We start from the raw sequence: 24,337 nt of genomic DNA on the forward strand, positions 1-24,337 counted from the left end.
TGTATTGACATACATCTATAGTTTATATTGACATACAGTTTGTATTGACATACATCTATAGTTTGTATTGACATACATCTATAGTTTATATTGACATACAGTTTGTATTGACATACATCTATAGTTTGTATTGACATACATCTATAGTTTATATTGACATACAGTTTGTATTGACATACATCTATAGTTTGTATTGACATACATCTATAGTTTATATTGACATACAGTTTGTATTGACATACATCTATAGTTTGTATTGACATACATCTATAGTTTATATTGACATACAGTTTGTATTGACATACATCTATAGTTTGTATTGACATACAGTTTGTATTGACATACATCTATAGTTTGTATTGACATACATCTATAGTTTGTATTGACATACAGTTTGTATTGACATACATCTATAGTTTGTATTGACATACATCTATAGTTTATATTGACATACATCTATAGTTTATATTGACATATATCTATAGTTTATATTGACATACATCTATAGTTTGTATTGACATACATCTATAGTTTATATTGACATACATCTATAGTTTATATTGACATACATCTATAGTTTGTATTGACATACAGTTTGTACTGACATATTGCACTGACAGTCAGTTTTTATATTGGAGAAGCTGCTGTCTGTCAAACAGAACTTACCTAACGTAGAACTCAATTATGAGTTCGGCCATTAATTATGTATTTCTATACAAAGAATATATAGTATTATATTGTGTTGTATTGTATTGTATTAAATTGATGTTTGTTTTTTCAGACTGTCACATGAAACTTATCATGGATCTGGACAGCATTGGTAAACTCATCTCTACTGTGTACTTACTGTGTTCTACTGTGTTCTGCTGTGTACTTACTGTGTTCTGCTGTGTGCTTACTGTGTTCTACTGTGTTCTGCTGTGTACTTACTGTGTTTTGCTGTGTACTTACTGTGTTCTACTGTGTTCTGCTGTGTGCTTACTGTGTTCTACTGTGTTCTACTGTGTTCTGCTGTGTACTTACTGTGTTCTACTGTGTTCTACTGTGTACTTACTGTGTTCTGCTGAGTACTTGCTGTGTTCTACTGTGTTCTGCGTTCTGCTGTGTACTTACTGTATTCTACTGTGTTCTGCTGTGTACTTACTGTGTTCTGCTGTGTACTTACTGTGTTCTACTGTGTACTTACTGTGTTCTGCTGTCTACTCACTGTGTTCTACTGTGTTGTGCTGAGTACTATGTATTGGTCTTTACTTCCTGTGTCCTTCAGAGGGGCTCAATGAAGTCCGTCCGTCTGTCTACAGAGTCTCAATGAAGCTTCAGTGTCTGCAGAGACTCTGTCACAGTAAGACTTTATTATTACTGCAATACTGCAATACTCTGTGTATCTATACTGCCTACATGTACTCTGTGTGTTTGCATGTTCAGTGGACGGCGTGTGCGTTCAACACATCACAGCGTCTCTCCGCTCGGTGGGTGGAGCTAAGCCACTACAGGGAGTGAGGCTGAACAGACAGGAAGTGATGCAATGTCTGAACAGAATGTTTCACAGCGTGTCACAGGAAGTACAAGGTCATGTGACCGTGGAGGCTTCAGAGGACACCTGTGACCTGATGTTCAGACTGTACAACAGGTGAGTGCCCCAGAGCATGATGGGATGTGAACAGGCCCCAGAGCATGATGGGATGTTGTGTTCCAGGTGTGAGTCGCTGTCAGCTGATTCTCTTCAAACGGCGCTGATCGCTCTGACTGCTGAACCGCTACTGACCAAATATAGAGGTGAGACAGGCTGTCTGTCTGTCTGTCTGTCTGACCTGTCTCTCTGACCTGTCTGTCTGTCTGCCTGTCTCTCTCTCTGACCTGTCTGTCTGTCTGCCTGTCTCTCTCTCTCTGACCTGTCTGTCTGTCTGCCTGTCACTCTCTCTGACCTGTCTGTCTGTCTGTCTGTCTCTCTCTCTGACCTGGTCTTTCCTGGCAAAGGAATTTCTTCTGACTCAAGGTACTTTATTGTATGGGGGTTTAAACGACTATATAAGGGCTTCTCCTGCATAGATCGGGAGAGTCTCTCATCATTCGGCCAGGAGCTCTCCAAGTAGTTTCTACTTGTTACGATGCTGAACTTGTTGTAATAAACTTGTTATACAACTAAGACGGTGTCGGCGGAACTTCTCTTCAAACATCAGCATCACCACCGAAAATACACTACATCTGTCTGCCTGTCTCTCTCTCTCTGACCTGTCTGTCTGTCTGCCTGTCTCTCTCTCTCTGACCTGTCTGTCTGTTTGCCTGTCTCTCTCTCTGACCTGTCTGTCTGTCTGCTTGTCTCTCTCTCTGACCTGTCTGTCTCTCTCTCTCTCTGACCTGTCTGTCTGTCTGCCTGTCTCTCTCTCTCTGACCTGTCTGTATGTTTGCCTGTCACTCTCTCTGACCTGTCTGTCTGTCTGCCTGTCTCTCTCTCTCTGACTTGTCTCTCTGCAGCTCTGGTGTCTGTTGCAGTGAACTCTTCGGGGTCAGTCAGCCGATCTGGACTCAGATTTTTACTTCGGGACCTCAGCCAGGTAAAAACAGTCCAGGCAACATTTCCCAGCATGCCTCTCTCCTCCCTCTCTAGTGTGTGTGTGTGTTTGTGGTGTGTTCAGGTTCCCGCCGCAGTGCAGGAAGAAGGAGTCTTCGGTGATGTGGAGGCGGCGGTGAAATCGTGCTTTAACGGGGTGAGAACACAATGCTGTCCGTAGGTGATTGGTGGTCGTCAAGGCAACACACTGACTCTGACAACTGTTTACAGGTGTTGACCCCGACAGTGTGTGAAGAGCATGTTTTGTCATGGCTACAGAGCGAGCCACACCTGTTGGTATGGTTACCCACTCTGTACCGTCTGTCAGTTAGTCAGAATGTCTGTCACAACGTTCGCTGCCACACCTGCAAGACCTTTCCCATCACTGGACTCAGGTGAGCCAACGTCGTCCAATCAGAGAGCTTCTTTTCTACTGAAGTTAATCCTGACTCTACTGAAGTTAAACCTGACTCTACTGAAGTTAAACATGACTCTAATGAAGTTAAACCTGACTCTAATGAAGCTAAACCTGACTCTACTGAGGTTATACCTGACTCTACTGAAGTTGAACCTGACTTTACCGAAGTTAAACCTGACTCTAATGAAGTTAAACCCGACTTCACTGAAGTTAAACATGACTCTAATGAAGTTAAACCTGACTCTACTGAGGTTATACCTGACTCTGCTGAAGTTGAACCTGACTTTACTGAAGTTATACATGACTCTAATGAAGTTAAACCTGACTTTACTGAAGTTGAACCTGACTTTAATTAAGTTGAACCTGACTCTGACTCTGCTGAAGTTGAACCTGACTCTAATGAAGTTGAACCTGACTCTGCTGAAGTTGAACCTGACTCTGCTGAAGTTGAACCTGACTTTACTGAAGTTGAACCTGACTCTACTGAAGTTAAACCTGACTCTAATGAAGTTGAACCTGACTTTACTGAAGTTGAACCTGACTCTACTGAAGTTGAACCTGACTCTACTGAAGTTGAACCTGACTCTAATGAAGTTGAACCTGACTTTAATGAAGTTAAACCTTACTTTACTGAAGTTATACATGACTCTGCTGAAGTTGAACCTGACTCTAATGAAGTTGAACCTGACTTTAATTAAGTTGAACCTGACTTTAATTAAGTTGAACCTGACTCTGCTGAAGTTGAACCTGACTCTACTGAAGTTGAACCTGACTTTACTGAAGTTATACCTGACTCTACTGAAGTTGAACCTGACTCTAATGAAGTTGAACCTGACTCTAATGAAGTTGAACCTGAGTTTACTGAAGTTGAACCTGACTCTACTGAAGTTGAACCTGACTAAAACCTGAGATTGATTATATTAGGTGTGTGTGTTCAGGTATCGGTGTTTGAAGTGTGTGAACGTCCAGGTGTGTCAGAGCTGCTTCCTGACAGACAGACAGACGAGGAAACACAAGACTCACCATCCAGTGCTCGAGTTCTGCACACAGGTAACAGTGGACAGATAAAGACAGGTAGATGTTGTGTGTTAGAGGTATGGGTCTTTGAACCAGAGAGCTTCAGAGTTGAGTTCAGGTTTTATTCTTTTCACAGAAAATAGAACTAGATGTCATTCATGATGGAAAATCTTTTATAATCTATACCGCCCATTTTCAATCAAATCAAATCACATGATTCTTCGTATCCAATCAAATTATTTGGGCTGAGTTCTATAAAACACTGTGTTCTACCTGGTGTCTGTGACCTACATGTTAAGGCTTTGATTGTCTTGCTCATATTTTCCCTCTTGTTACAAACACACCATGTTGGTCACAGATTAAAATGCAAACACGTAAATTTTCACTACAAAGACATTTTTTAATCTTCAGTCTTCTGTGTCTGTCAGCCCACCTGGAGAGAGTCTCTGTCCTCATTGGTGCATAGCGCTCGTCACGCCCTGTTACCACGGCGATACACTCAGAGAGAAGCTGACAGGAGGAGGGTTGTGATGTGGGCGGAGCCAGGAGAGACTCAGGACAGGTGAGTTCACTCATTAGCACTCGTTAACTTTGTCTTGTTAACCTTTGTACCCTAATATTTTTATGTACCTACATTATTTAATGTGGTACTTGTGTCAGTTTAGTTCTGAGAGTCACATGGACAAAAAACTAAAAAACCCTGGAATTCAGTCTTGTTACTCATCAGTGACATATCCAAGACTGTTATAATCCCCACAAACCATATCCAATTTTTAAAAAATGGCATCAAACACGTTGGACACTTCTGTCCAATGTGGTAAATGTTCTCAGAGTTGGAAGGTGTCGTACAGGATTGGGTTTGGAATTCAAAAATATGTGAAAGATTATTAACCTTTACCAATTTTCAAGGCTCTTGCTGAAACCACTATGAAATAGTCACAAAGTGAAAATCAGAGTTTGACTGTGCATGTCAGACACAAAGGTTAAACACCTTTTTGTAATTAAAGATTTTGTTCTCAGTGCCCCGCCCCCCTCAGATTCCTCAACACGATTGGCTGCTGCAGGTGTCAGTCACAGCCCCTCCTCTGACAGAGATGTTTCCCACAATGCCCTGGTGCAACCTCCTCTCTGCTCTAAAGCGCTGCAGACAGATGAGGACACGCCCCCTCAGCAGGTGACCTTTGATGACCTCACTGTGATGGTGTTTCATGTTGTATGTGTGATTTAACAGGTGTGTTGTCGTTGAGCAGGTAAAGGCGTCGGCTCTGATGAGCGAGGTCAGAAACCTGCAGAGAGACAAATGGTGAGACACCAGAACTGACCAATCACAGCGCAGTCTGGAAACACCGCCCTCCTTCTTCTTCTCTGTTTGTCTGCAGGTTGTTGGAACAACAGGTGACAGCCTGGAGGCTAACCGTCCAATCAGAGCAGGGCATCCTGGAGGACAGGTGCTCTGAGATGGAGGTTACCATGAAAACGCTAAAAGAACACAACCTGTGTCTGCAGAATATGCTCACACAGGTAAACACACACAGGTGTAAACACACACAGGGGAACACACACAGGTGTAAACACACACACACACACACACACACACAGGGGAACATAAGTTTTAACGATGTCTTTCTTCAGGCTCTGAACAAGATGGAGGACATGGCACAAAGCGTTGACATGGGGAACACGGAGAACACGGAGAACATGGAGAACATGGAGAACACGGAGAACACGGGGAACATGGAGAACATGAGGGACACGTGGAGGGAAAACGTCACGCTAACATCTGACACAGAGGAAAACACAGATGAGGAAGAGGATGACGTGCTGCTGAAAGACGAGTGGAGCGAGGAGGAACTACCAACTCCATCTCCCACAATGCACCAGGACACACCACCATCACATGACATCTACTGTGAAGATGAAGAGGAGATAGAAGTTGACGGGTTTCTCTGCTGTCCAATTGGACAACGGGATGGACTGGAGGAGGCGGGGCGACAGGAAGAGGAAACCTGTCTGTCTGAAGAAGAGAATTGTGGGATGTGTAGTCCGGAGGAGGTGCTGCAAGAGACTGTGGAGAGACTGAAGACTGTGATGGAGGCAGACAGGTGGAGAGAGAGACACACAGGTGAGTTAGTGAAGTAAGCTGGGTCAGGTTATCAGCTGTAACTACAAACCTGTGACAGGTAAACTCTGATGACCTCATCATGGCTTCCATCAGTGGGTGGGATCTGTCAGACAGCAGGTGAGTCCTCAAAGGTGTGAGAGGCAGAAAAATGACTGACAGGTACGGGTACAGGTGCAGGTACAAGCAGGTGTCTGTGATGTTTCAGGTTTTTACAAACTCTCTGCATGAACCTGAAGCTCACACGTGTCACAAACATTTCTGTTTCCAGGTGAGAGGAAGAGGGCGGAACTTCTGGAGGCTGCAGACCAGGTGGGGGACTCGATACACCACCTGGTGGACGCTGTGAGAACAAACAGTGACGACCAGGTGACTCAGAGCCAGGTTATAAAAGTTTATTCAAAGAAACGTGACTGAAAAGGTACAAAAGTCTGAACAAGAGACAACACCTGAAGTAAGGTACCGCCTCACCTGACAGACTCCAGGTGTTGTAGAAACAAATAGCTGCCATCATGATTTGTTTCATCTTACGTTTGCGTGAGCAGGTCGTTAAAATTTTAAATGTTTTGTTTTTTAAAATTTGAATTTTCACGTTTTAAATTTTAATTTGATGTCTAATGACTCGTGTTTGAACCTGATTAATTAATCATTTAATTAATTAAAGTGACTGTTCTCACCTTGATGAAGTTTTTTTTCACACAAAAGTAAAATGAGTTCATTTAAATATGACATCATTACATGACCTCAATAATTATTCATGATTCTTTTTATTTCATTTAATTTTTAAATTAACATCAAACGTCCTGACGTCTGTGAAGGCACCTTTTTATGTTACGACACCTGAACAGGTGTCTTGTTACCTGAACAGGTATCCTGTTACCTGAACAGGTGTCCTGCTACCTTCGACTCCTCTCATGGCCCCGCCCCCTCCCGAGCCTGCCGCGGCGTGGTGATGGAGGATGGGCCGGGCCCGTGGAGCCGGGGACTTTCCTGCCGGGTCCTGCCCGACGCAGGCCTTCTCTTCTGGGCGGAGGGGGCGTGGCCTGAGCTCTTGTTTTCCTCGTGAGGGGGCGTGTCCTCTCAGATCTCCGCCCCCTCCCTCGCTCAGATCTGCTGCGAGGTGAAGGCGGGGCTTGAGTCGTCCTGCGCCGCCTCCTGACTGTGTCCTGTTTGTCAGTCTGAGCTGAGTCTCTACTGAGCGTGCTCAGAAGGAAACTGTTGCCATGGCTGAAGGCAGTGTCTGATGACCTCTGACCTTTAACCCTGGAGGAGCCTGCCGCCCTGTCAGTATTCAGGTCTGGACTCAGACTTCTGAACAGCTGACGGACGCAGGGCGGCGGCAGGCTTGAGGGGGTGGAGCCTCTGCGCCACAGGAAGCCTTTGGGGGGGTTCTTCAGGATGCGGTTGCTGGTGGGGTCGTAGAACCTGACAGGAAGTTGTTTGTATTTGACCTTTAAACTCTGCAGGTCCAGTGGACGCCGCTTCTTCCTGCAGCGTTTGGGAGCAGGTGTGTTAGAGGGGGCGGGGCCTGAGGGGGAACAGAGCAGGTAGACGAGAGAGGTGCGAGGCTGCAGAGGTGTGACGATGTTTGAGTACGACGCCGGGAGGCAGCGCCACATCTGAACATCAGGAGTCCGCTCTGTTGCATCCTGATTGGCTGCAGGGACACTGGAGGGAGGGGCTTCTGAAGCCGATTGACGGACAGCTGGGACAACCAATCGGACGGTCTGTGTGCTGTGGCTGACTTTGACTACCTGAAGGAAGAAAACCCAGGTGACTTTGTCTGCCAATACAGTGATGACTGAAAACTGTCCGTCGGTCTTACCTGACACCTGGATGCCACCCTGAAGGCCCGCCCCTTTCTCCCTGTCCTCCTCTGTACAAACACAGAGTCATCTTCATCACAGTCCAATAAGGGCAGGACACCTGTGTCAGGCTCCACCCCCTTGATATCACCACGTCTCTTCCTGTTTTGGCTCCTCCTACCGTACCTGACAGTGATGACATCAACAGAAAAACATCAGAAACAGGTGACAGTACAGGTGAGTGTGTATGAGACAGTACAGGTGAGCGTGTGAGAGACAGTACAGGTGAGCGTGTATGAGACAGTACAGGTGAGCGTGTGAGAGACAGTACAGGTGAGCATGTATGAGACGGTACAGGTGAGCGTGTATGAGACGGGACAGGTGAGCGTGTGAGAGACGGTACAGTTGAGCGTGTACGAGACCATACAGGTGAGCGTGTACCTAGCCAGAGACTCTGTGTCGAAGTAGCAGATGAACCTGTCCCGTCTGAACTGTTGGACGAGTCTGTCCACCTTCTCCTCGTCCTCATGTTCGATCTGGGCCCAGGTCTTCCCCCTGAAGGATTCTGGGATATGTGCCGGCGCCGGCAGCACCTCATCTATTGGCAGAGTCAGGAAGCCCTCGTCCCGTCCGGCCCTGCCCACTGCTCGCCGCTTGTTATGGAGGGCGGAGTCAAGCTGGTACGAGTACACTTGGTCTGCCAGGTCCACCTGAATGTCCATCAGACGGCTGAGGTCCTGCTTGTCCACCTGGCTCACCTGCACAGCTGTGTACGAGGGCACCTGGAGACAAACATTCAAGTTCAGAGTCTTTGTGTGACAGGCGGGTGTGTAAGAGACGGTACAGGCGAGCGTGTACGAGACAGTACAGGCGAGTGTGTACGAGACAGTACAGGCGAGCGTGTACGAGACCGTACAGGCGAGCGTGTAAGAGACGGTACAGGCGGGCGTGTAAGAGACGGTACAGGCGAGCGTGTACGAGACGGTACAGGCGAGCGTGTACGAAACCGTACAGGCGAGCGTGTACGAGACGGTACAGGCGAGCGTGTAAGAGACCGTACAGGCGAGTGTGAGGGCACCTACAGAAAAACATTCACACTTTAGAAAACATCAATACTTCCTGTCTCACACTGCCGGTTTGCTCACTCTTACCTGTACAGGTGAGTCCCAGTCCTCACTGTGTGTTTCCATGGAGACAGGAAGGCTGAAGTGGAAGCTCTCTGTCTCCTCCTGCTGGCAGGTAGTGGAGCTGACGCCATAGCAGCACGCCTGGATCACCTGATGTGAACAGAGCAGTTTGTTAGCGAGGCATGAATATGTAATGAGCAGAACTGTTGTCACATCCTGATTGGCTCCAGTGTCGATGTTTTGATCCAAAGATGGTCAAACCTCCTCGATGGTCTGGTCCATCGGGTCGCTGTGATCTGATGAGAACACCTCTTCTCTGTGTGCCGCCCTCCTCTCTCTCTGCCAGCTCAGCCAAGGCCTCGCCTCCAAAACTGGTGGACTGGGGGTGGGGTCCGGCCCGGGCCTCAGGACAGGGCTGGGACCGGGGGCGGGGCCCGGGGAGGGGGCGGAGTTTGGAGCCCTACGGGGTGGCGAGGAGGAGCCACTGGTTTTCCTCCGGTTGGTCTTCCTGTGGGCCTTCCTGTGGACAGGGGGCGGGGTCTGTATGTGTGGGGGCGGGGTCTGTACGTGCGTGCACTCTGCGGGGGCGGATCCTCCTTCCTCCTGTTCTCTGATTGGTGCAGACTCTCTCTTGTGAGAGATTGTGTCATCTTCCTGCTGATTGGTCGGCTGACATTGCATCGAAGCGTCGTCAGAGCTCGGCAGGTGTGCACGCGTGCCCAGCGACCGGCTGTCGTCGTCAGAGAAACGGAGTTCATCAAGCTCTTCCCTTGGCAACGGAGGGGTGGAGACTGACGGGAGGTCGGCATGAGATGGCCTAACAGAGACAAACAGGTCAACATATCAAACATACACAGGACAGGCGTGTTTGTTTATTTCACCTGAAGTCAGCTGGCAGACAGGTGTGTTTGTTTTAGTTACCTGGGGTCTTTGTAGTGGTGCGGGTGGTGCTGCAGGACATCCTGCAGGAAGCGCTCCAGCAGGGTTAGTTTGGTTCTGCTGCTGGCAGAGGAGGAGGCGGTGCTTGAGCCTCGGGAGGACGCCCGGACAGAGTCCAGGTGTTTAAGGCTGGACAGGTGCTGACAGGAGAGACGTATGATGTCATTATTTTCACTGATTCTGATTGGACAGCTCAGGTCACTTGAGTGCAGGACTTTAGGTGTACCTGGTCCAGATTGCTATAGAGGACTCTGCAGTACCCACAGTAACCCTGTCTGCTGGGCTGACACCTGGACGGACCCGGCTCAGACTCCACCCACGTCCTGTCAGACAAGGGAGAGACAGGTGAAAAGCTGACCCTGACTCCGCCCCCCAGGACCAGTGCAGGTATCAGCACTCACCTGATGGGAGACTCCTTCCTCTGGTCATCTGACATCCTGATCTGAAACACAGGTTATCTTCATCATTAGATATGTTAATGAGATGTTAATGAGACGTTAATGAGATGTTACTGATGTCTCACCTGGAGGAAGCGCAGTCAGTGAGTTATCCGTCCAATCAGAGTGCTCCATGTTGTAACCATCGGTAACCAGGTGGGAGTTTCAGGTGTAGAGTCCATGAGCCTGGAGGAACACATGCTAACAGCTGTTAGCAGCGTGCTAATGAGCAATAACAACCTTAATCATTATTAATTCATATTTAGAGATTTGATGACGTCACTGATGATGTACGGTCTGTTTATAACACTAACCAATCAGAGTCAGGCTGATGTGTAACAGACCAATCAGAGTCAGGCTGACGTCACAGATATATAACAGACCAATCAGAGTCAGGCTGACGTCACAGACCTATAACAGACCAATCAGAGTCAGGCTGACGTCACAGACCTATAACAGACCAATCAGAATCAGGCTCTAACAGTATTGACTGATTATTGGTTATAAACTTTATTTATAAAACAGGAAATAAACAGCCTGTTCTGTCTCTGACGTAGACCAGTTGTTACTCCGCTCTGATTGGCTGACGCTGTGTGACGCTAACTAGCCGTAGCGCTAATATGTCCAGTTTAAACCCGGGTCATCACAGCCGGGTAATCTGACCCGGTTTATTTAACGCGGGTTACACGGACCTGTGGTTACCATGGTGACGCCGAGGACGGTGACGTCGCCGTTACGGCTGCTGTTAGCGTTAGCAGCCGGCTAGCTGTTAGCCTGCCGTTAGCAGCTGGTTCAGGTGAATGACCCGGATGTTGAATAACTGATAATCGATCGGTTTGATTACCTGCAGCTGATCGTTGTTGTTGTTGTTGTTTACAGATCAAAGGCTTCTCCTGCCGCGCGAGGCTTCTGTTTAGTTTCCGCTCTGACTTCTTCTACGGCTGCATCTCCGGCAGGGCGGGAATCTGTCACCGTCAGAGTGATGCTGCCGCCGACAGGTGAGAGCGGGAACTACACCCAGACTGTTTTAATCCAGAGTTTAACATGTAATATGTTTATTAATCCAGAGTTTAACATTTAATATGTTTTAATCCAGAGTTTAACATGTAATATGTTTATTAATCCAGAGTTTAACATGTAATATGTTTATTAATCCAGTTTAACATGTAATGTGTTTATTTATTCAGAGTTTAGTGTGTCCTGCAGGTGGTACTAAGTCATGACACAGAGCCAGGTGTTTCCAGGTGAAGTGCTTTTTATTAAACGTGCCGTTGGCTTTCAGATCTTGTTGAAAGCAGCGACGTCCATCGACTGAACGTAGTCCTCGAAGGCTGTGATGTGTTCCTCCAGGATGTCTGTGCCCACCTGATGACACACAGGTGAGACAACACGTCAACACAGGTGAACAAAAAAAACACAACACCTACAGGTAACTAAATGCAAACCCACCCACCTTGTCGTCTTCGACCACACAGCCAATCTGCAGCTTCTTGATGCCGTAACCGACCGGGACCAGTTTGGCTGCAGAGGAAACAGGAACAGGATTTCAAGATAAGATCCTTGGTCAGGATTAAACTCATTAAAGGAGGTCTGTTTAAATTTCAAAATAAAGTGCTCTGCAGTTTTCAGATCAGAAGGTTTCATCTTGTGTTCAGCCGAAAGATGGTGAGTTAGATCATCATCAAGTCTGCAGAGACTTGTTAACAGCCAGTTAACTAACATCCAACTACCCAGAAATGATCATGTCACGCTGCAGAGCAGTCATACTCTGCAGTACAGTGTGTACTCTGTACAGTGTTCAGCGTGTACTCTGTAATACTCTGCAGTACTCTTACACTGTCCCCAGACCAGCCCGTCCATCTGAATACTCCGGACGCACTCCTCCAGCTTGGCCATGTCCGTCTCGTCGTCCCAGGGCTTGACGTCCAATAGGATCGATGATTTGGCAATGAGGGTGGGCTCTGAGGGGAGAGGGAGGAGTCAGTTACTATGGAAACCACTCTGAACCACAAACAGGAAGTTGGAGACTCGGTCAGGTAAATGAGGTGTCCATCAGGCAGTCAGCCGAAAGATGGTGATTGGTTAATCATCACGCAGAGTCGGCCAATCAGAACAGAATCTAAGAGTCATGGCGCGGCTTGTCAGTCACATGATGACAGACGCAGCATGTGATTGGTCGTACGTACTCTTGGCCTTCTTGGCGGCGTACTCGGCGAGGCGCTCCTCCTTCAGCCTGGCAGCCTCGGCGTCATCCTGTCAGACACAGCGCAGGGTTAAACCACACACCACCTCAAACAGGTCGTCACGATGACATCACTGTGACCTCACCTCATCGTCAGAGCCAAACAGGTCCATGTCGTCGTCATCGTCCTCCTTTGAGGCAGCGGCGGGGGCGGAGCCAGAGGTGGTGTCAGCCACACCTGCAGGGCCGTACTGACCCAGAGGTTTCTTCACACCTGGAAGACTGACAGGGGGCGGGGCTTACTTCACTGATGTCACACACCTGTGAACACAGCCTCATGACATCACCGTCCTCACCTGTTCTTCTGGCTCTGGTACGACTTAATGTGGTTATACCAGCGGAGGGCGTGGCACAGGTCAGCTGATGGCGGGGACGAGATCGCATCGAAGACGGCCACGTCGGCCTGAGAGGGGACGTACCTGAGAACAGGTGCAGACGTTAACCTTCAAAGTGTTTAAAACAATTACATCTGCACATGCTCAGTGACGTCATCACGAGCACGTTTAAACACGTGATCAGTGTGCAACAATGACGTGTTACAGGAAGCTGCTCGTCACGTGACACGCAGCATGTTAGCACCATGTGGCTCGATGCTAACTAACAAAAGCATGAAGCTAAAACTCACGAACAGCGGGATCAGCGGGCGGCTGCTGATCCCGGTGATCCCGGTGACCAGTCAGGTCACCTGTCGATCAGTCAGGTCACCTGTCGGACTGAACCGGACACGTTCAGCTAGCAGCTAGCCACCGTTAGCGCAGAGCCAACATGGCGCCAGCAGCAGAACTCTGACCGAGCTTCTATTGTTTCTACTGTTTCTGTTTCTATTGTTTCTGTTTCTGCTGCTTCTGTTTCTATTGTTTCTGTTTCTGTTTCTACTGTTTCTGTTTCTGCTGCTTCTCTCTCACCCTAACATAACCCTGAGTTTTACTCACCCTAACATAACCCTGAGTTTTACTCACCCCTCGATGTAGCTGCGCTCCGACAGGAAGTCGTTGAGCACCTTGAGGCCGGAGGCTGATCTCAGGTCACCGAAGCCCATTTTGATGAAGAAGAACCGGCGGAGGAGCAAGAAGAAGGACGAAGGAGCCGCTGGAGGAGCAAGAAGAAGGACGGAGGAGGTCACGAAGGAGCCGCTGGAGGAGCAAGAAGAAGGACGGAGGAGGCGGGAGGAGACGGATTTATACCCGGAGACAGACCCCTCCTCACCGGACACCGCTCCGCCTCCTCACCGCTGACTTGGAGGAGGAAAACGAAGAAGTACAATGTTTCAAAATAAAGTTCAGATTACAGAGAGGAAGAACAAGAAGTGTTTCAAAATAAAGTTCAGATTACAGAGAGGAAGAACAAAAAATAAATAAATAAATAAATAAATAAATATGGAGCTAATGGTTAATATTATAATTGATTAAAATTATTCCCTCTTTAGTTTCCCTGTGTCGCCTCTTCCAGACAAACATTAATATTCAAACATGCAGTCACATATTTAAGAGTGACAAGATGATGTTAATGACTCTAATTTGAATAATAATCCAACAGAGCTGCAGTCAGTCTGATAACAGCTGATGTAAATGATCACAGACACATGATCACTGTTTAAACAAAGACCGCTGTCAGTTCTTCTTCTGTTTTAATGTGAGTTGCAGTTTTAAAACACACTCCACACAAAAATGCAGTCAGACCTGTCTGACAGTCACATGACCTGCTCTGATTGGATGCTGCTCTCACATTGGCTGACACCGTGAATGAACCTGAACACACCTGACAGACAGACAGGTGAGGGAGACAGCGCAGATCAGTCTGACGGTTGAGTTTTGTCAAAACTAAAGAAAGAAACACAGTTAAAGACAGAAGAAGAAGAAGAAGAACCTCCAGTGATGGGTCAAGCTCGCAGCTCCACCTCTCCTCAGGTAAGGCAGACAGGTACCTGTCTAGTCAATCTGTTTATTGATAAATAGTTCAAGGGCAGCTGTGGCTCGGAGCTAGAGTGGGTTTTCCACTAATCAGATGATTGGTGGTTTGATCCCCTCCAGTCTGCATGTCGAAGTGTCCTTGGGCAAGATACTGTAATAAATGTGGGTTTTACCTTTAGCTATAAAAGCTGATGATGTCAGAACCTCCGAACAAACACACAGACAGGATGGTTTACAGTAAATAACAGCCTTTATTCATAATTAGCAAAGTTCATAAAACATGGTGGGGGCTCCAATCAGACAGGGAGATGCCGGTCGGGGGCACAGGCTTCTTTCTGGAGGGTCACAACAGCAGGTCCACCTCTAATGTAACTCCGTGACAACCCACTACACATCAGGCTAGCTTCGCTAGTTTCTAAGGCACGCTTTAAACACAGCACGCAGAATGAAAACCCACTACACATCAGGCTAGGGTCACTAGCTTTTAAGGCACGCTTCAACACAGCACGCAGAGTTCAGACACCACCCCACACACGGCGAACCTGCAGCGTTTGGCACCCATGAGACCGCCCACCCTCGAACCCGTCACTTCCGCCCCGGAAACCCTACCACCGGATATCAGATATAAAAAATAGGCCGACCTATATACACAAACACTAAATGACAAATACATATAAAAATGTTAAAGTGCACTTAGCTCGCCCGATTGGCGAGACCCTCCCCCGGGGTCTGCGCTGGTGCCACCGTCCAACTCCCCGGGGCAACGGCTTCGCTGGACGGCGAGGACAGGGACTGACTGGCGATCCGGAGGGCACTGTGGCGGCTGCCCAGGGAGCGATGGCCACACGGCACTCTCTACAGAGGCCCTGGTCTAACTACAGGAGGCGACAGGCCTCCCCTCCTGACACATACACCACTAACTTCCCCCTGGCTGTCCTGATCCTGACGTCACCCACCAGGTCTCCCTTAATGTCACCACAGACTAATCTGACAAACCTCTGGGGATTTGTTGTGGTGAAGCAGTGGTGTTAGACTCAACCCTTGTGGACCAAAAATGGAAGTGAAATTAGCTGTCTTGACTTGCACATTCAGTAATGAGATACACTACAGTTCTGGACAAAAACCCAGCAGCAGCACTGGACTACCCCCAGGTATCCCACACCATCAGTCCCATGTTTGTAGCACCTGGCACATTTTATCATTACTTTGCACTCATTTACATTTACAAAAACTGGTTGATAAGACTGGACATTTAGTCAATAACTCAAGAGAGTGCAAGGAAAGGTCATAAATCAGTGAAAAATACAAACCAACTTTCAGACTGTGCTTTCTAGCCTCATCAATAAGCACCAATCACTAAGCCCCTGTCTGGTTATAGTTGGGCTCATCAGTGTTTTAATTGCATGTGGTCGATAGCCACTGGTTTCCATAATCAAATAACGTAGGCCCTGGTTAATTTGCAAAATAATGAAGCCTCTCTGCAACAGATGTGATTGGGTTACGTGATGAATAAGAGAAAATCATTTTTAGTCCCTACTGTCATTCTCTCGCAATTTTTTCCCCACTCCCTCTTTCCGGTTTTCCAATAATGCTTTGTCTTCTTTTCCTCGAACTTCTCGCACCCCATCTCTCTCATGGCTCTTCATCAACATATTTTCATGATGGCACTTTCTCTCTTGGTGGCTGCAGTTAGTAAGAAGCCCACAGCAGCACACTCGCTAATTAAACACAGCTAATGAACGACAGCATTAGCATATCAATAAAGGCTCCCGCTCTCTCTGCCCGGCTGCTTGGCTGCTGAGCTGTCTGTAATGCTGCGTCCATGGCCAGCCACACAGAGCCGGGATGTTCAGAGGAGCAAAAGGGCAACGCAGACCAATAGCAAACATACAGTTTGTATCAAACAGAGGATTCACCACACTGATTAGAAAATAATCAGTTCCATAATCATGTATTAAATACTGATCTTTACGATCTCTAAATTATCAGTTTAAAATAGTCACAGTCAAATAGTCTACAGTGAAATTCCTTTAAGGACTGTAATTATTGTTAGTGACTGATGCCGTGATGTATGACGGGACCTTCCCTAATCTCTCTCTGACATGTTTCTGCTTCATGCAGATGAGCAATATTTCGATGTACTGAATATCTTATCTGAAATCACTGCTGTTGTGTCTATGGTAATTAAAAAATCAGGTATTGTATTTTATACAGATAATTTATCTCTACCGGGCTGTGCCGTACAAGCTAACTGGAAAACAGCAAAACAGCAAAACAAAACGTGCTGTTTTGCACTTGTTATCTTGACCCCATTAACATCTAGTATTACCATTGGATCTGTATCTGAAGATCTGGATGTGAACGTTTGCATTCACACTCGGTAATAATAAGCTTTCTAAATATCTCAAATCTGCACACGTTTTAATCTTATCAGAATATGCAAATTAGATAGATGAAGCATACAGACTTGACAGGTGATGCGCGGCAAGGGTGACATGTCAGACAATGAGGTCTGTATGCTACTTCAGTAGTCAGAGTACCTTATAGCTCTTTCCACCAAATACTGGAGATACTTTCAGGAACTACAGAATGGGAAACTAAACTAGGCACTAAAAGTTTGATTTTGGTATCTCTGTTCAAAATACTACTGCAGCTACTAATGCAACTGAAGAACTGTGAAGATTAGACTGATTAGTTTGATAGCAGATTTGGAAATGATGGGGAGATTTGACAAGAAAAAAGGAACACAGATGAATTTTAGCAGCCTTTCATCTCACACCATGACCCTCAGTCCAGACACCCTGGCTCCTCTCCCTTCACAATCATAGCTTAGTCACCATTCTTAAATATGCAGACAACGCAACAATAACTGGACTCATAACAATAACAAAGAAAAAGGATAATGTTAACAAGTAGTCCAATAAATCTCTTGGTGCTTTGATGACAACCTCCAGCTCAACACATCTAAAAAGAACTAATAGATTGCCGTTTTCTCCAAATATAAACCCATACACGTCTCTGGAGAACCCTTAACCATCACTGACTCAACATTTTGTTGCACACACTTCAGTAACACACCCAAAGTACATCAATACAGACCACAAAGGAAAAAAAGAAAGCCTTGCAAAGACTGCTCTACCTAAGATAGCTCAAAAATTTTAAGTAAAACTGAAACCTCCTCTTTCAGATTTACACAGCCATTAGTGAGAGCGTACTCACCTCATCCATAACAGTTTGGTGTGGCAGCATAGACACACACACACAAACACCCCCCCAAAAAACTGTATCACATATTCAGTAAATCATCTGAGATTATTGCCACTCCCTTCCTATCAGTTGAATCACTATATCACAAACACACAATCAAAAGAGCAAAAATAATCAAAGAAACTCTGACCCCTCTCGCCCTGCTCACCACCTCTTCTACTGATGCCCTGTAGGGGGCACTGTAGGTTCCTCACAACCAAAGCATTCGGTTTTAGAAACAGCTTTGTCCCCACAGGACTCTGAACACTTCTCCCTAACCCTGACATAGGATGATGTACCTTTGCAGCAATCCTGTTGTTGTGAGTCCAAACTTTAGTCATGTGATTGTAGTCATTAATGATTAATTTATTGATTGACTTGTTTCTTATGACCACAACAATTATGTTTTGAATGTTCAACTTTTCTCATCATTCAACACTGTGGTGGCACCAGGTGCTTAACTGTGAGTTATATGTTGATCCATGTCTTGCATGTTGTAGTGGTCACCTATGAGTCTGCTGTGAATGTGCTTTTCCTATTTTTGCTTTCCTTAATGAGCGAAGATGAAGCTTTTCACCTGCAGATTCAGTTAGCAGGAAGAAGTCGAGTTGCAAGACCTTTCAACATGCTGGGGTGGCTTTTACACATTAACCTGAACACATGCATCAAACATCAGGACAACCTGACACATCATAAAACATCAGACGAACCTGAAACATCATCAAACATTCAGGACGAACCTGAACACATCATCAAACATTCAGGACTAACCTGAACACATCATCAAACATTCAGGACGAACCTGAACACATCATCAAACATTCAGGACTAACCTGAACACATCATCAGACATTCAGGACTAACCTGAACACATCATCAAACATTCAGGACGAACCTGAACACATCATCAAACATTCAGGACGAACCTGAACACATCATCAAACATTAAGGACTAACCTGAACACATCATCAGACATTCAGGACTAACCTGAACACATCACCAGACATCCAGGACGAACCTGAACACATCATCAAACATTCAGGACTAACCTGAACACATCATCAAACATTCAGGACGAACCTGAACACATCATCAAACATTCAGGACGAACCTGAACACATCATCAAACATTCAGGACTAACCTGAACACATCATCAGACATTCAGACTAACCGAACACATCACAACATTCAGGACAACCTGAACACATCAAGCAAACATTCAGACGAACCTGAACACATCATCAAACATTCAGGACGAAACCTGAACACATCACAAACATTAAGGACTAACCTGAACACATATCAGACATCAGGACTACTGAACACATCAAGACATCAGGACAACCTACACATCATCAAACATTCAGGACTAACCTGAACACATCATCAATTCAGGACGAACTGAACACAATCATCAACATTAAGGACAACCTGAACACATCACAACTCAGGACACTAACACATCACAGACACAGACAACCTGAACATCATCAAACATTCAGGACTAACCTGAACACATCATCAAACATTCAGGACGAACCTGAACACATCATCAAACATTCAGGACGAACCTGAACACATCATCAAACATTAAGGACGAACCTGAACACATCATCAAACATTCAGGATGAACCTGAACACATCATCAAACATTAAGGACAACCGAACACATCATAAACATTCAGGAGAACCTGAACACATCATCAAACATTCAGACTAACACACATCATCAACATTCAGACGAACCTAACGACTCATCAAACATTCAGACAACCTAACAATCATCAAACATTCAGGACGAACCTGACACATCACAAACTTCAGGACGAACCTGAACACATCATCAAACATTAAGGACGAACCTGAACACATCATCAAACATTCAGGATGAACCTGAACACATCATCAAACATTAAGGACGAACCTGAACACATCATCAAACATTCAGGATGAACCTGAACACATCATCAAACATTCAGGACTAACCTAAACACATCATCAAACACAGGACTAACCGAACATATCACAACATTAAGAATGAACCGGAACAAATCATCAAACATTCAGACTGACCTGAACATATCATCAACATTAAGGACAACCTGAACACATCACAAACATTAAGGACGGACTAACACATCATCAAACCAGACATAAGACCTGAGGCATTGGCTGCATGCAAGGTGCCATGTGCTCATCAGTTTGAGAGCTAACCATTCAACACACTTCACATGCCAATGGTTCAGCCTTCAGGAGCAATTGGGGTTCAGTATTGTGGTGACATTAAGGGAGACCTGGTGGGTGACGTCAGGATTAGGACTCTTAATCACTGATGCGTGCAGCTGGAGGGGGCGTGGAGGAGAGACATTTTGATAAGGCCGGAGGATGGGCGTGGGGAAGAGGGCAACACGTTCGCGGACGCGGTACTCTGTCACGGGGGTGGGTGTCGTTCGCAGCTAGTTAGAGCTCCGGCGATGAAGACAGGTAGCCAGGGGAAGTTAGTGGTGTATGTGTCAGGAGGGGAGGCCTGTTGCCTCCTGTAGTTAGACCAGGGCCTCTGTAGAGAGTGCCTGTGGCCATCGCTCCCTGGGCAGCCGCCACAGTGCCCTCCGGATCGCCAGTCATCCCTGTCCTCGCCGTCCAGCGAAGCCGTTTGCCCCGGGAGTTGGACGGTGGCACCACGCAGGGAGGGTCTCGCCATCGGGCGAGCAAGTGCACTTTAACATTTTTTGTATTTTGTCATTTATGTTTGTGTATATAGGTCGGCCTATTTTTTTATATCTGATATCCGGTGGTAGGGTTCGGGGCGGAATGACGGGTTCGAGGGTGGGCATCTCATGGGTGCCAAACGCTGCAGGTGCCGTGTGTGGGGTGGTGTCTGAACTCTGCGTGCTGTGTTGAAGCGTGCCTTAAAAGCTAGTGACCCTAGCCGGATGTGTAGTGGGTTTTCATTCTGCGTGCTGTGTTTAAAGCGTGCCTTAGAACTAGCGAAGCTAGCCTGTAGTGTATGTGGTGTGTCACGGAGTTACATTAGAGGTGGACCTGCTGTTGTGACCCTCCAGAAAGAAGCCTGTGCCCCAACCGGCATCTCCCTGTCTGATTGGAGCCCCCACCATGTTTATGAACTTTGCTATTAATAAACCTGTTATTTACTGTAAACCATCCGTCTGTGTGTTTGTTCGCGGTTTCTGACATCATCAGCTTTTATAGCTAAAGGTAAAACCCACATTTATTACAGATCTTGCCCAAGGACACTTCGACATGGCAGACTGGAGGGGATCAAACACCAATCACGAAGTGGAAAACCCACTCTAGCTCCGAGCCACAGCTGCCCTTGAACTATTTATCAATAAACAGATTGACTAGACAGGTACCTGTCTTGCCTTACCTGAGGAGAGGTGGAGTGCGAGCTTGACCCATCACTGGAGGTTTCTTCTCTTCTTCTCTGTCTTTAACTGGTGTCTTTCTTTAGTTTTGACAAAACTCAACCGTCAGACTGATCTGCGCTGTCTCCCTCACCTGTCTGTCTGTCAGTGTGTTTTCAGGTTCATTCACGGTGTCAGCCAATGTGAAGAGCACATCCAATCAGAGCAGATCGTGTGACTGTCAGACAGTCTGACTGCATTTTTGTGTGGAGTGGTGTTTAAAACTGCAACTCACATTAAAACAGAAGAAGAACTGACAGCGGTTTTGTTTAAACAGTGATCATGTGTCTGTGACATTTACATCAGCTTATCAGACTGACTGCAGCTCTGTTGGATTTATTCAAATTAGAGTCATTAACATCATCTTGTCACTCTTAAATATGTGACTGCATGTTTGAATATTAATGTTTGTGCTGGAAGAGGCGACACAGGGAAACTAAAGAGGGAATAATTTTAACAATTATAATATAACCATTAGCTCCATATTTATTTATTTTATTTATTTATTTTTTGTTCTTCCTCTCGGTAATCTGACTTTATTTTGAAACTTCTTGTTTCTTCCTCTCTGTAATTCGGAACTTTATTTGAAACATTGTACTTCTTCGTTTTCCTCCTCCAAGTCAGCGGTGAGGAGGCGGAGCGGTGTCCGTGTGAGAGGGTCTGCTCCGGTTATAAATCCGTCTCTCCGCCTCCTCCGTCCTTCTCTTGCTCCTCCAGCGTCCTCGTACTCCCGTTCGTCTCTCCTCCGGCTCCTTCGTCCTTCTTCTTGCTCCTCCGCCGGTTCTTCTTCATCAAAATGGGCTTCGGTGACCTGAGATCAGCCTCCGGCCTCAAGGTGCTCAACGACTTCCTGTCGGGAGCGCAGCTACATCGAGGGGTAGGTAAAACTCAGGGTTACGTTAGGGGGAGAGAGAAGCAGCAGAAACAGAAACAGAAACGGCAGCAGAAAACAGAAACAATAGAAACAGAAGCAGCAGAAAAATAGAAACAGAAAACATAGAAACAGAAACAGTAGAAAAATAGAAGCTCGGTCCGAGTTCTGCGGCTGGGCGCCATGTTGGCTCTGCGCTAACGGTGGCTAGCTGTTAGCTGAACGTGTCCGGTTCAGTCCGACAGGTGAACCTGACTGATCGACGGCTGACCGGACTGACGCAGTGACGACGACGACAGGGACCTGACTGATCACCGGGATCAGCAGCCGCCCGCTGATCCCGCTGTTCTGTGAGTTTTAGCTTCATGCTTTTGTTAGTTAGCATCGAGCCACATGGTGCTAACATCGGCGTGTCACGTGACGAGCAGCTTCCTGTAACACGTCATTGTTGCACACTGATCACGTGTTAAACGGCTCGTGATGACGTCACTGAGCATGTGGCAGATGTAATGTTTTAAACACTTTGAAGGTTAAACGTCTGCACCTGTTCTCAGGTACGTCCCCTCTCAGGCCGACGTGGCCGTCTTCGATGCGATCTCGTCCCGCCGTCAGCTGACCTGTGCCACGCCCCGCTGGTATAACCACATTAAGTCGTACCAGAGCCAGAAAAAAAGGTGAGGAGGATGTCATGAGGCTGTGTTCACAGGTGGGTGAACCAGTGAAGTAAGCCCCGCCCCCTGTCAGTTCTTCCAGGTGTGAAGAAACCTCTGGGTCAGTACGGCCCTGCAGGTGTGGCTGACACCACCTCTGGCTCCGCCCCCGCCGCTGCTCAAGGAGGACGATGACGACGACATGGACCTGTTTGGCTCTGACGATGAGGTGAGGTCACAGTGATGTCTCGTGACGACTGTTTATAGGTGGTGGGTGGGTTTAACCCTGCCGCTGTGTCTGACAGGATGACGCCGAGGCTGCCAGGCTGAAGGAGGAGCGCCTCGCCGAGTACGCCGCAAGAAGGCCAAATTACGTACGACCAACACATGCTCTGTCTGTCATCATGTGACTGACAAGCCGCGCCATGACTCTTAGATTCTGTTCTGATTGGCCGACTGTGCGTGATGATTACCAATCACCATCTTTCGGCTGACTGCCTGATGGACACCTCATTTACCTGACCGAGCCCCAACTTCCTTTTTGTGGTTCAGAGTGGTTTCCATAGTAACGGACTCCTCCCTCTCCCTCAGAGCCCACCCTCATTGCCAAATCATCGATCCTATTGGACGTCAGCCTGGGACGACGAGACGGACATGGCCAAGCTGGAGGAGTGCGTCCGGAGTATTCAGATGGACGGGCTGGCCTGGGGACAGTGTAAGAGTACTGCAGAGTATTACAGAGTAACAGCTGAACACTGTACAGAGTACACACTGTACTGCAGAGTATGACTGCTCTGCAGCGTGACATGATCATTCTGGGTAGTTGGATGTTAGTTAACTGGCTGTTAACAAGTCTCTGCAGACTTGATGAGGAGCTAACTCACCATCTTTCGGCTGAACACAAGATGAACCTTCTGATCTGAAAACTGCAGAGCACTTATTTTGAAATTTAAACAGACCTCCTTTAATGAGTTTAATCCTGACCAAGGATCTTATCTTGAAATCCTGTTCCTGTTTCCTCGGCAGCCAAACTGGTCCCGGTCGGTTACGGCATCAAGAAGCTGCAAGTGGTGTGTGGTCGAAGACGACAATGTGGTGGGTTTTGCATTTAGTTACCTGTAGGTGTTGTGTTTTTTTTGTTCACCTGTGTTGACGTGTTGTCTACCTGTGTGTCATCAGTGGGCACAGACACCTGGAGGAACAACATCACAGCCTTCGAGACTACTTGTCAGTCGGGACGTCGCTGCTTTCAACAAGATCTGAAAGCCAACGGCACGTTTAATAAAAAGCACTTTCACCTGGAAACACCTGGCTCTGTGTCATGACTTAGTACCACCTGCAGGACACACTAAACTCTGAATAAATAAACACATTACATGTTAAACTGGATTAAAACATATTACATGTTAAACTTTGGATTAAAACATATACATGTTAAACTCTGGATTAAAACATTACATGTTAAACTCTGGATTAAAACATTACATGTTAAACTTTGGATTAATAAACATATTACATGTTAAACTCTGGATTAAAACATTACATGTTAAACTCTGGATTAAAACAGATACATGTTAA

General features: G+C 46.6%; 4 protein-coding genes and 1 pseudogene across 6 annotated transcripts in view; 3 read left to right on the forward strand and 2 right to left on the reverse strand.

The window, feature by feature from the left end:
• Positions 1-754: 754 nt before the first annotated feature.
• Positions 755-11,757, forward strand: dytn (dystrotelin). Its single transcript, XM_019269729.2, has 15 exons — positions 755-820; positions 1,268-1,342; positions 1,426-1,630; positions 1,697-1,776; positions 2,476-2,555; positions 2,637-2,708; positions 2,783-2,946; positions 3,908-4,019; positions 4,415-4,548; positions 5,007-5,160; positions 5,237-5,289; positions 5,366-5,507; positions 5,619-6,108; positions 6,377-6,474; positions 11,293-11,757. The coding sequence occupies exons 1-15, from the start codon at positions 766-768 to the stop codon at positions 11,413-11,415; spliced, it is 2,037 nt and encodes a 678-aa protein (XP_019125274.2). The 5' UTR covers positions 755-765; the 3' UTR covers positions 11,416-11,757.
• zdbf2 (zinc finger, DBF-type containing 2) lies at positions 6,854-11,373 on the reverse strand. Of its 3 annotated transcripts, none has more exons than XM_027276454.1 (10): positions 11,258-11,371; positions 10,500-10,599; positions 10,378-10,418; positions 10,203-10,299; positions 9,959-10,116; positions 9,299-9,854; positions 9,062-9,187; positions 8,352-8,692; positions 7,931-8,096; positions 6,854-7,859 (listed from the first exon to the last, which is right to left on the reverse strand). In XM_027276454.1, the coding sequence occupies exons 3-10, from the start codon at positions 10,410-10,412 to the stop codon at positions 7,002-7,004; spliced, it is 2,337 nt and encodes a 778-aa protein (XP_027132255.1). In that variant the 5' UTR covers positions 10,413-10,418; positions 10,500-10,599; positions 11,258-11,371; the 3' UTR covers positions 6,854-7,001. The 3 variants fall into 3 exon arrangements, with proteins under 3 accessions (XP_027132255.1, XP_027132257.1, XP_027132258.1); XM_027276457.1 differs by having other exon boundaries at positions 7,430-7,855; positions 11,258-11,373; XM_027276456.1 differs by lacking the exon at positions 11,258-11,371 and having other exon boundaries at positions 10,500-10,609.
• eef1b2 (eukaryotic translation elongation factor 1 beta 2) lies at positions 11,651-13,827 on the reverse strand. Its single transcript, XM_027276458.1, has 7 exons — positions 13,615-13,827; positions 12,952-13,074; positions 12,742-12,877; positions 12,600-12,666; positions 12,249-12,374; positions 11,867-11,934; positions 11,651-11,778 (listed from the first exon to the last, which is right to left on the reverse strand). The coding sequence occupies exons 1-7, from the start codon at positions 13,692-13,694 to the stop codon at positions 11,692-11,694; spliced, it is 687 nt and encodes a 228-aa protein (XP_027132259.1). The 5' UTR covers positions 13,695-13,827; the 3' UTR covers positions 11,651-11,691.
• A 137-nt stretch (positions 13,828-13,964) lies between these two features.
• The window catches only part of arl11 (ADP-ribosylation factor-like 11), an 11,417-nt gene continuing 1,044 nt past the window's right edge, over positions 13,965-24,337 (forward strand). Inside the window, exon 1 of the mRNA XM_010749567.3 lies at positions 13,965-14,562. Within this exon, the coding sequence (XP_010747869.1) occupies positions 14,530-14,562 (33 nt within the window). The 5' untranslated portion in view covers positions 13,965-14,529. The remainder of the gene's footprint in view (positions 14,563-24,337) is intronic.
• Positions 21,981-24,022, forward strand: LOC113745038 (elongation factor 1-beta-like; annotated as a pseudogene).

This window comes from Larimichthys crocea, unplaced genomic scaffold (assembly GCF_000972845.2).
Source record: "Larimichthys crocea isolate SSNF unplaced genomic scaffold, L_crocea_2.0 scaffold380, whole genome shotgun sequence".
In the NCBI taxonomy this organism is placed as follows: Eukaryota; Metazoa; Chordata; class Actinopteri; family Sciaenidae; genus Larimichthys; species Larimichthys crocea.